This window comes from Thamnophis elegans, chromosome 3 (genome assembly GCF_009769535.1).
Source record: "Thamnophis elegans isolate rThaEle1 chromosome 3, rThaEle1.pri, whole genome shotgun sequence".
NCBI classification, from domain to species: domain Eukaryota; kingdom Metazoa; phylum Chordata; class Lepidosauria; order Squamata; family Colubridae; genus Thamnophis; species Thamnophis elegans.
Genome location: NC_045543.1, coordinates 83,489,451 through 83,501,834, shown reverse-complemented (window position 1 = coordinate 83,501,834; position 12,384 = coordinate 83,489,451). Strand labels below are relative to the sequence as shown.

General features: G+C 44.1%; 1 protein-coding gene across 1 annotated transcript in view; it reads right to left on the bottom strand.

Annotated features, from left to right (window-relative positions):
* The window catches only part of NTRK2 (neurotrophic receptor tyrosine kinase 2), a 207,050-nt gene extending 203,938 nt beyond the window's left edge, over positions 1 to 3,112 (bottom strand). The window contains exons 1-2 of the mRNA XM_032214692.1: positions 2,963 to 3,112; positions 2,234 to 2,736 (exon numbers count right to left, since the gene is read on the bottom strand). Of these exons, the coding sequence (XP_032070583.1) occupies positions 2,234 to 2,490 (257 nt within the window). The 5' untranslated portion in view covers positions 2,491 to 2,736; positions 2,963 to 3,112. The remainder of the gene's footprint in view (positions 1 to 2,233; positions 2,737 to 2,962) is intronic.
* Positions 3,113 to 12,384: the final 9,272 nt, after the last annotated feature.

Genomic DNA, 12,384 nt, shown 5'->3' with positions numbered 1-12,384 from the left:
TATCTTCCTTGGGATTCCCTTTATCACAAAAAGCAATCCTGAACAATAATTTTCCAAAGATTATTATTGTATCTGCATATGCTTCAATAGCTTTTATTATCATATCTGCATATGCTGTAATAGCTTTTTTTAAAGCATAATGGTAAACAATTAAAGTACACAGCAAAAAATTGTAATACTGTATGCTAAAAGATTTGCAATAGTAACATTTCCAAGACAGGTGAAGGAACAAAATTATTTTCTACATATAAAGATGTCTATATACATGAGATGGTTGAAGTCAACCATCCCCAACTTCTGATTTCATAAAGAACAAGGTCTGAGTTCAAGAAGAAGTTAATTGCCATGATAGAAACTTAATAGCAATTAAAACAGTCCCACTGGCTGCACATTAGCATCTCAAATAGACTCATTTGGTTTACTTAAAACATTTAGTCTTAGTTAAAAGATTTACTTTTACTTAAAGGAAATTTGGGGCATGTTGTTAAAACAATCACAGATTAATCCAAGGTTTCTCAAGCGTTATTAACTTGATCTCTTCCTCCTTCCTTTTCAATTACCTCGCTGACACCACCCTATTGCAGCATCAAATTCTCTGCTGTAGATGTTCACATGTTATTATTGGCACACATGCATGAACTACAGATTAGGAATATAATCTGAATATTATACCAGAGGGGGAACTGAGCTCAGTGAAAAGAGGAACAAAATATTTCTGTCTCCCACTTTCAAATGTACGGATATAGTTATAGAGATGAACATTCTCATGTATGTCAGCTGATTGTATTGATGATAGTCATTACACAGCTCCAGTATAGACCAGACAGTGTGCTCTACCACTGGGCTTCCATCTCTCCATATATACCTCAGGTACAGAGAGAAGGATTCCCCCTGCTTGTTATGTTGCACAGCCTCCAAAAACAGTAGCCCTGCATTTGGACACACAATAAAATCTATCCTATAGGAATGGAAGGGAAACATATCTTTATTTGCAAACAGACCCAGGTCTTACACATAAGAACATATTCTACAGCAAACAAACTCCATGCTTGTTAACAAGCAAAGACTACTGTTAAACTACCGTAAATATAAAAGCTGAATACGTGTAAGGAGGGAATAAATCCCACTATCTTCCCTGATTATACACAGAAGAATATAAACAAACCACACCGCTTTTACTAGCAGTAGTACTATCACACACCCAGCCTATTTAACTTTACTTGCCCAGTTTTCCTTTAGTTACATAATGCAACATTTTTTTGGTAAAAGAGGGGAATAACAGGCATGTAGAAGTTCCCAAGCTTCTCCATAGTAAAAAAAAACCTGACAAGAGGCAATACAATACTAATGTTCAACCAAAACCAACACAACCTATTTGCTCTATTGCTTTATCATTTAGTTGATTCCCAGGAAATTGGACTCTGGGCAATTAAGATTCATAAGCTAAATGCTTTTAAAATTGTATCTCAGGGAAAGTCAAATCTAAATTAGATCAATCCAGGCTTTTAGACTTCAGCTGGTAGCCTTTGGAGCAAGTGCATTGCTATACAGAAAACATCTCCTCTTACACATTCTTTCCAAAACAGGGACAGGCATATTCTTAAGCAGAATGCCTATAATAAAAATCTATTTGGCTACTGCTAGGAAGCTATTTTGTCCAGATCACCAAAGCTGATTGAAAATGTTTGGGTAATAACTGAAAGACTTCGTGAAGGGATAGCAAATGGATTGTGGTGTTTAAAAGCAAACCTCCAGTTAAAAGTGTTTTAGAAGGTTCTCTGTGTATCCCCCCCCCCCCCCAGACAAGCTACACATGCAGGATCCTTAAAAGAACCATAAATGGTGTACTCATCCAGCACCACAATGGGAGACATAAAAAACAGATTAAGAAGAGGTATGCTTCATCTCAGACCTCATTTTACCTACTCCCTAAGGAAGGTAGTGCACACAAAGATGTGTGTATGTTAAATATCCAAGATGCACTATGCAAGGTGTATACCTGAACAAATCAAATTGCACATACATTACTCCTTAGAATACATGTATGTATGAATGTATGTATGTGCCTTGTTTAAATTAATTAAAGGGAATAAAATTTCGCTATATTGAAATCGACGCTACTAAAAGCAAACCCCCAAACTCAACCCTCCGGCCGATTCTCGTTCGCTCCCTCGTTACTTTTCCCTCCCGTTCTCCCCGGTCCCCAACCCCACAACGCCGCTCCGGCACTCACATGTCGGTGACTTTCTCCCGCTCGCTCCTCTTGCCGAGCACGGGGAACGACACGAGGCTGGCGGCGGCTTCGCTGCACCAGATCCGCTCGGGACTGCAGGCGCACGAGGTGGGGCAAGCGGAGGCGAGTAGTCCCCGCCAGGCGCCCAGCATCAGCCAACACAAGCTCCAGAAGCCGGTCGCCGTCGCCCGGGGCGAACCCTGAAGCCGCCGCTGCCGCCACCGCCAACACCACCATGCCCTTGGCGAGGACCCCATGTCGCCGCCGCCGCTCCTCGGTGGCTCTTCTCCCCGCCCGCCAAGCGCGATCAATCCAGCTCGGCTGCCGGGACACAGAGCCGTCAGTCACTCGAGCATCCTTTCCCTCTCCCGTCCGGGGACAGCCGCGCTCTCGCTCTCGCTTTCTGCCTTCGCTCGGAAGGTGGCAACTTCTGGGCTTCGGTCAGGCAGCCAAATCTCTCCCTGGCGCAGCGGCTCCCTTCGGAGAGCGTCCGAGGACCAAGCCTGGGGGAGAGAAAAAGAGAGAGATGCCCTGTGAGGGGCAGCCGGCGCCTCGTTCGCTTCCCCTCGCCCACTCCGACCCGCTTCCCGCCCCACGAGCAGGGGGCGCCAGCGGCGTGCACCGAGCCGGGCCACGCTGCCCGAGCGGAGAAGCGCCCGACCCGGGATAGCGACAATTAGAGCTAGCGCAGCCCCTCCTCCTCCTCGGCCAGGTGGCCGCTGCCCCTACCTCGGCAAAAGCTGCAGTGGCGCCGCCACCCAGCTCCGCTGCTCCTGCCCGGTTCCCGCTCGCCGCTCCGGGCGCAAGGCTGGGGGGAAAGGAGGAGGGGGCGGTGGGGGCGTCGTCGCTTCTCTTCCCCCCCCCCACCAGCCACACACAACAGAGACACACACACCAGGCACACGCACAGGCGCTGTCACCCGCCGCCGCCGCCTCCCGGTCCACGCGCTTGCTGATAATAAAGCGCCCCGGCTCCTGCTGCAGCCCCAAACCGAGGGAGCTGTCACCGGCGAAGTGACGTTGGGCTGCTGACGCAAGGAGGGGTAGAAAAAAATCCCCCCCCCCACAAAAAAGCCGGATTGTTTTTGAAGGAGGGAGGAGGGAGAGGAGAGGAAGAGGAGGGGAAAAGAGGTGTGGGCAACGAGATACCAATAGTCAGGCGTGGAGCGTGGATACAAACACACACAACACGCGCGCACGCGTGAGGATGAGCGAGACAGTCCGTCGCCCTGGGCAAAAAACCTCCAAGCGTATCTCTCGTGTGTGTGTGTGTGTGTGTGTGTGTGTGTGTGTGTGTGTCCCCTCTCCCCCACCTTCTCCTTCTATCTGTCCTTTTCCTTCTCTCTCTCTCTCTCTCTCTCTCTCCCTCTACCTCTTTCTTTCTCTCTCTCCCTTCTCTCTTTCCGTCTCTCCCCCTTTCTCTCTCTCCCTTTTCTTCTGTCTTTCCGTGTCTTTATCCCTTTCTCTATCTCCCCCTTCCTTCTCCCCCTTCCTTCTCTCCCTCCGCCTGTCTCCCTTTCTCCCTCTCCCTCACCCCCTCTCTCCTCTCTCCCTTTCCTTCTCTCCTTCCGTCTCTCTCCCTCTTTCTTTCTCTCCCTTTCCTTATCTCTCTCCGTCTCTCTCTCCCTCCTTCTCTCTCCCTTTCTCCCTCTTTCTCACCCCCTCTCTCTTCTTCTCTCTCCCTTTCCTTCTCTCTCTCCGTCTCTCTCCCTCCTTCTCTCTCCCTTTCTCCCTCTCCCTTACCCCTTCTCTTTCCTTCTCTCTCCTTTTCCTTCTCTCTCTCCGTCTCTCTCTCCCTCTTTCTTCCTCTACCTCCCTCCCTCCTTCTCTGTTTCCTTCTCTCTCTCTCTTCCCCTCCCTCTTACTCTCTCCCCTCTCCTTCTCTCTTTCTGTCTCTCCCTCCTTCTTCTCTTTCCTTTTTTAAAAAAAAATAAATCCTGCAGTTTCTCGCCGCCGCGCAAACCCGCGCACGGGCAATAGCAGCTGCGCCTTCTCCCTTCCAAAATACGCCGGGACGTGATCTGAATAACACCCGGCTTGACCTGCTATTGAAACGCCTCCCGGCTCTTCCCCGAAGGGAGCGTGGCTCTCCTCTACGTTTCGCCGCCTTCCGCAGTGCAAGGGACGGCGGGCTAGTCCCGCTTTTCGCCTCAGACGCGCTCGCCAGTTGCGGCAACTGGGGACTTTCTGCGGGTCCTTCGGGGCGGCCTGTGGGCTTTCCTGGACTAGAAGAGAATGAAGCCCGGGATCGTCGGTACTGACACTGTTAAGAACCCGGGAGATGGGTGGAAATCCAACATTCCTTCCACCTTGCCTGCCTGCCTGATGGTCGGGCTAGTCAGCTTTCTCCGCTGAAACACACGCGTATGTTTGCAATATGTACACACCGGTGAATCTGGAGACAAGCGGTATATATATACCTTCCGCGATGAAAATGATGGAAGGATAGACAGACAGATATCCATGCATGCACTAATAGGGAATATATTCTTCTTTAAGCGCCTTGAATGCCCTGGCACGTGTGATGGATGGCAGGCATCAAAACAAGTTGTCGCGGAATCTGCCTTTTCATTAGCGGTCGCTCCCTTCCCCCCTCCCCTCTCTTTCCGCAGTAATTTAAAAAGAAGCCGGAAAAATGCACCGCAGTGTCTTCAGCCAGGAGCGAGGTCTGGCGCCACCGCGTGCCTGAAATGTGAACTACTTGTCGGAACGAAAAACAATCTCATGCGCGCTTTAGGAAGAGAATGTCAGGTGGAGGTGGCTAGGGAAAACCTGTAAGCGCTTTTCTTCCGTTTGCCATTTCTTCCCCAGAAGTCAGGATGGCATGTCTTCTCCGTGTATTCTGATAAGACACTGCAACAAAGTATTTTACTCCCCGAATTTACTCTTTAATCTTGATTTAACGCATTTCTTCAAGGACAAATGTTTTTAATTTTAAAAAAATCATTGAAGTATTGTTTAATTTCAGTGGTAAGATTCACTTTCAGTGCAGAGGAAAATTTCCAGTTCCTGGAGTAGCTTCTATGTTTGTTTGTTTTTAACACCCACTATCACCACAAAAAATAAAAGGGACCCAAATGAGGTATTTTGGGCAATCCCAGATACATACACAATGTATCCTTTAATAGAAAGAAGGACTAGGGGAGACATGATAGCAGTGTTCCACTATCTCAGGAGTTGCCACAAAGAAGAGGGAGTCAAACTATTCTCCAAGGAACCTGAGGGTAGGACAAGAAGCAATGGGTGGAAACTAATCAACGAGACAAGCAACTTAGAACTGAGGAGAAATTTCCTGACAGCTAGAACAATTAATCAGTGGAACTGCTTGCCTCCAGAAGTTGTGAATGCTCCAACACTGGAAGTCTTTAAGAAGATGTTGGATAGCCATTTGTCTGAAACAGTATAGGGTTTCCTGCCTAGGCAGGGGGTTGGACTAGAAGACCTTCAAGGTCCCTTCCAACTCTGCTATTGTATTGTATTGTATGTATCTGGTATTTCCACTGTGAGCATAAACTCCTTGAAAAGCTTAGTCTCTATTTGTCAGTATACTAATACCGGAAATAAAATAAATATTTCCCTTGGGGTATTGGCTCCTTCACTGAGTTTATTCATAGGTTTTTCAGAATAAAAGAGCATACTGCAGAATGAATTTCAACAGTACCTTTATTTTACTATTTTTTAATTTATATCCTGCCTTTTATTATTTTTATAAATAACTCAAGGCAAGGAAACACCCGATATCCCTGCTGCCTCCTATTTTCCCCACAACAACAACAATGCTGTGAGTAGAGTGTGGATGAGACAGTAATTGGGCGAAGGTGTGGTGGCCCGGCAGGAGTCGGTGGAGCTGCCGCCAGACTCCGACGGCGAGGGGTCTTATAAGTTGGCTTTGGAGGAGGTGGAGGACCCTGGACAGGGTGTTAGGGCTCGGTCAGAGCTGTTAAAGCTGCCGCCAGTCTCCGACAGCACGGGCGCTGGTGGGTCGGCCTTGGAGAGGGTGGAGGACCCTGGACGGGATGTCAACGCCACGCAGGGCGGGAGGAGACGTGGTGGCCACCGAATACCTGGGGAGCATTGGATCAAGGGGAAGGTTCCAGCAGGTATTTGGGAATCATGAAAGTGGAAACACAGGAGATGAGTGCGGGCCATCTTAGGGACAATCCATTTCGACCGCATCCAGACCATCAGAACCCAGGGAAAGGGCCCTGCGGTGGGGGATAGTGTTGTGACTCAGCAAAAGCTTGCTGTGAGTTTTTTCGGGATGCAGAAATAATGAGCAGCTGTTGCTTGTTAGGGTTGTCCTCTGCAGATAAAAGACGGATGGTGCCACACCTTAGTTGCAGAAGTCAACGTCGTTCGTCGTTCGTGGTTTGTCGTGTGTGGGTCATCGTTTCGAGATTCAAAGAGGCACTTGGATAAGTGATTTGCTTTCTGTAAATCTGGTTTGCTGTAAGAGCTTTTTGTTTTTGCTTTTGCTGTGTAACTTTTTGCCAGAGACTTTATCTACAATTATTTTTGGGCTCGCAGCCAGCTTGAGCCAGGACTGATAAAGATATTTCCTTTGAAGTTCTGTCTGACTGTAGTCTGTGAACGAGTGAAGAGGGGGGTCAGAACAGAAGGTCACTCAGTTGACTTTCGTGCCTAAGGCAGCACTAGAACTCACAAGTCTCCTGGTTTCTAGTCTAGTACTTTAACCACTAGACCCAACTGAAACTCCATGAGTCCCTTATGAGTTGTAATAGACTACAAAAAAAATCAAATGGCAAATAACTACAACCAATATTTATTTATTTATTTAATTTATATGCCGCCTAGTCGCCCACATTTAACACAATAAATCAAATAAATTAATATAGCACAACATAACAAAACCACCTCCCACCCCCCGCCCTGGTGACAGCAGATCACACGAGCCGTTTAATGGGCTCCATCCTGCTCTGAGTTCCTCAAGCCCAGAACCAGGTCTTCAGCGAGTGTGATGGGGAACAACAACATTACATGACTTTCTGATAAATAGGTATTTTGTAATTAACCAAGTTCATAATCATGGCCACTTTGTGAAAGTGTTGCAGCAAGCTTTGTGATGTACCCTTTTGTCCAAATTTTAACTATTCTTTTATGGTATTGGATTTAGAAAACTATTCCACTCCCAAATGAGGGTATGTTGTATCCAAATGTGGAGGGAAGACAATTAAAAGCAAAATAACGTGTGTCCAAATAAAACTGACATTGTGTTACAAAATATCTTTCAGGAGATTCACAATGAACCTAATCTAGACCAGAGAGCACAGCCACATTTTCAATGCCTTGTGAAACTCTAGGATTTTAAAAATGTCTGGATGGATGGTATTCCAGAGGGTAGGTGCCACAACAAAAATATTGTGTTACCAAAGTGGCATTCCTTGATGTCTAGGTTGTATTTCAAACAGCGCCTTGCAGAAAACTAGGAACTATTGGAACTTGCAAAGCACTTGGGACTTGTGGGTGTACTGAGATGCACTCATCACTGCCTGTGCCACTGCATTTTGGACCAGCCTGTTGCATCCAGGTGATGATCAAGGACAGCCCCAAGCAGAATGAATTTCAGTAGTCTATCCATGAGGTGACTAACCATCCATGAGCACCATGAGCATCTAAAGGACCTCCCATTCTAGAAATGGGTGCAACTGGTATACAAGATGAACCTGTGTAAAGGTCCCCGTGGCCACTGCCTCTTCAAACTGTTTAGTTCAGGATGAGGCTGTTGTTGCTAAATTTATTTGCCATCCATCTTGGTTTGGAGTGAATAAAAGAGACTTTTAAAAGATAAAAAAGGGAATATCTGTCTCATTAGCCCAGAGCCTTCATTGACTTCAGGCTCTCAAAAACTCTACATTCTTGCCTGAAAAGGAGTTTTGGAAACAAACAATCTTAATATTAGAAAGACCTATTTCCTTTAGACTCCTGATCTACACTGCTTAAGAATTACACATTTTCTCCTTACTGTAATATGATAAGTGTTGGTGGCCTCTACTGGACAACACCTAGATTTGTTCAGTTTAATTATAACAGCATCAGAAAGTGAAGATTATTGTCAGGCGTAAGCTGGTAAATGTTTAATAACCAATTCTGCCATCAAAAGGCTGATCAGTGTACTAGGGATCATGATTCGGTTCTGTTCTCAGTGGGCTTGCAAACTTCCAGAATTTAACAATTTAACAGTTGCCAATTTAACAATCGGCTATTGCTAACCAATACAATCTTGCTTCTGTCCACTACTGGTTACAGTTATTATCAATGGAGGATTTTAAAGTTTTCTTTGTAATATGTTATTTGACTTGAAGGGCATAGACAACAATATGCTTGCATAAAAATGACTAAACATATTGATTGAACATATGCCCTGTTTCCCAAAAAATCAGACGGGGTCCTATTTTCTTTTGACCCCTGAAATAAGTGCTTGGCCTTATTTTCAGGGCAGTCTTATTATTTTTGAGGTGCAGAAGCCGTAGTGGGTTTCAAAAAAATTTAGAACCTCAAAAGCCCAAATGGGCTTAATATCCGAGGAGGTCTTATTTTTAGGGAAACATGGTACATACTATGCACAGAATTTCTAACATACTGATTGTCATTGTGGAGAATTACATCCATGAGATCAATATTACACTGTCAAAACAGGTTCAAATAATAGGAAAGGAAGGAACGATCCCAAAATTGAAGCAATGTGGGCTATAGCAGATAAGCATTGCCTATTAATGAGGATGCTGCTTAATTATACTCTTACACAGAATATTATCAGTTCTGTTCAGTAGCAGGTGAGCTCATATAGTGAAAAGTTGGAAATTTCAAAGTTTCTTTTTCAAAAACTTTCTGGTTTATCCTCTTATTTCCACCTCCTGCTGTCAGGCACAAGAAATCAGGGGCTAGGATAAAGTTCAAAAGCATTCTGAATTTATTCCATGCAATCTATACATTGATCTGATCCACTAATGGACATGCCTGATGAGAGTCAATGGACTTCAAGGGCAACTGGACTTAGGTCTCTTTCAGACCAGACTGATAATGTGTTTGACCCCCATCCCCCTCCCCTCCCAGGCTCAGCCTGGTCATCTCCTACACCTGCCTTGTTATAGGATATGGGTCACCGACCTGTGGCTCTGGAACCGCATGCAGCTCTTTCATCCCTCTGCTGCAGCTCCCTGTTGCCAGTCGGCTCCACAATTGATAGGATTTTCAGTTAGGACAGGTACAGGAAAAAGGATGCCACACTAGGAGGAGATTCTATGGTGGAAGAAGCAGACTTCCCGTCAGCTCCAGAATTGAATGGGGGGGACGGGTTCCGGTTAGGACCTTTGTGGCTCTTTGAATGTTTAAGGTTGCCGATCCCTGGTATAGAAACTTGGCAGTTTTTGCTTCTACCATCAACTTTCTTCCAGGGACTTGCCTTTACTTAGTATCTTTGCGTGTGAGACATTAGGATCCCACATCCTGTGCATCTTACAAGTAAGTACAAGAAGTAAAGCTGAGAAAATGAGATATATTCTAACATCATTCAGGGCTCTGAATCATCAGAAAAATTGACTAGAGAAGTCACCTCCATCATCATTTGGGAAACCAATTAATTTAATAGATAAAAATAATATTTAATAAAAAGGGAAAAATAGCTAAAATAAAAGCATCTTAAAAGAACAGAAAAATACGAGGAACAGGGTGATTCATGAAAGGGTGGTGGTGATTTTTTCCTACTTTATAATGCAACGCTGTTTTAAAGAAGATGTGTTGCGTGGATAAAGTATGCAATGACCGAGCATGTATACAGACCATAAAATACTAACTATCACACATTAAGAAATCACAAAATTATGTGAGCTAAAGTCCACAGGTCTTATAGTCTCCAAGGTGTTATCTTTGTGCTTTTGTTACCTGGAAAACTCTTCTTTCTCCAATTTCCAGCTTGAAGTTGAGCTCAGAAGATTCCATATTTGTTTTTGATCTCTTACTGTATAAAGCAATTTCTGCTTGATTTTAAAAGAAGAAAAGCATTGCATCACTTGGAGAAAGGCGACGGGGAAGGGGAATCTGCTTGTTGCATTTCTGCCCAAATCTGCACTTCTGCTGGAGATGAGAAAGAGATGTAGTTGAATGTCTGAGCCACAGCTGTGAAAGTGAATGTGAAGCATAGCGAGGCGGAATGGGGGTGAGGCTTGCCTGCCTATTCCCTATAAAAGCACTTCCCATGTCATCAGCCTGCTTCGTTTTGTCCATACTAAATAGAGTAGGATGGAACTGGCATGATAAGAAAGATAAAAGTGTGTTTATGCATGCACACACATAGTGAATGTTTTTGGCTTCCCCATATATATATGTAAATATATATATGCTTGTCTACACAGGATGATGTACTGTTTTTTTCAGATACAAAAGTATAAGAATGGATTTTTCACTGAAATTTGATTTTAAAACAATTAACTATGTATGCTCATTTGTAGCAATAGTATAACATTGTCACTATGTTGTACTATTAACCTGAAGCCATAATTAGCTCCCCTGGTCTTGAATACTCGGCTTTTGCCATTTCAATTTTGCAAGCATTACATTTGCTGGGACAATTCTTTCTTCACGAACTTCTACTGCCTGCCAGAAATTTCAGTGCTGTGGGATAAGGAAAGGAATAACACAGAAAATGTAAATAAATTATAGAAAATGGGATGGCATGAATGTCATTTTTAGACAGTACACGAGATTCTTTTGAATGACCTCAGAGTTGGTAGCTGAGTGGTCTGCGGAAAGGAAGGAAGGAAAGAAGGAAAGAAGGAAGGAAGGAAAGAAGGAAAGAAGGAAAGAAAGAAAGAAGGAAAGAAAGAAAGAAGGAAAGAAGGAAAGAAAGAAAGAAGGAAAGAAGGAAAGAAGGAAAGAAGGAAAGAAGGAAAGAAGGAAAGAAGGAAAGAAGGAAATTGGAATCACTTTCTGTGTAACAGTTGTTGCCAATGTCTTATAACAAACTTCCGAATTAGTATAAGTCACTAGAGATACAGATCCTAATTGGAACAAGCATGAGCTCAGCATAAATGTTCCAAAGGTTCTTCTACCTTACCAGAAGCATCAAAAATATTTTCCCTCACTTCCTTGACCCTGCCTTCTGGGACAGATCTCTGAAAAAATTAAGAAAGAAAGAAAAATACAGCTAGCAAAGCAGTCCCGTGTTAAGGCTTTCTAGATAACAAGCAAATTAAATTGCACCAGAAACCAATCAGGAACCAGAGGCAACTTGGAAAATAGAAATGTTCCATGGTCATATCAAGGTAGACCATTAACATCTGCAACTCTACTTTCTTGACCAGTTCCAGCTTTCAGTTGGTCTTCAAGAGCAGCCCCATGTAGACATCACTGCATAATCCAATAGGGAGATGACCGAAGTAGGCAGGACTATGATTAAAACTCCTAATCCAGAAATAGATCCAATTGGCACATAAGGTGAAGTTGTACAAAGACCCTCCTGGCCATGGCTCCAACTTGCTCTTCAAGCAGAGTAGGCAGTTCAAGAGACCTTCCACTTTGCCTACCAGCTTCATATGGAGAAACATAGCATCAACTAGGTGCAAGAATGGAAAATACCAGAATTAGAACCCAAGAAACCCCAAACCCTGAACTACTTGATCTAATCAGGGATGAATTGGGTCCTATTTTTTCCCATTCAGAACAATCCAATTTTGGATATATTTTATGTTAGTTGAAAAGGGTTGAAAATAGTTGTCTGGATTTGCTGGGGGAAATAGTATCCTTTGGGCATAATATAATGGTTGTTTCATGAGGTACTGTAGATTGGAAGTACTATGCCTAAAAACTTGAACCTCCTCTTGGATCCACTTAGAACCTCTTTTGAGTTTTCTGCTGAAAAGTTTGCCACTGAAATTTGATAGTGACCCCTAATAACAGGCAGGCTGGAATAGTAATTCTTTACTCTTTATTCTTGGCTTTGAGAATGGCAGCAATTTCTGAGACACTGGAGAATGGAAATGATCGTTGTGTACAGGTAACCAAGAATTATTGTATACTATGTTATTAAACTACTGAGCTCCCTAATGCAATGTCTTTTTAGACATGGTAAAAGAATACTTGACAACTGGAATTGTGTTTTGGTGGCCCAAGAAGAAACAGATAGTAATATTTCA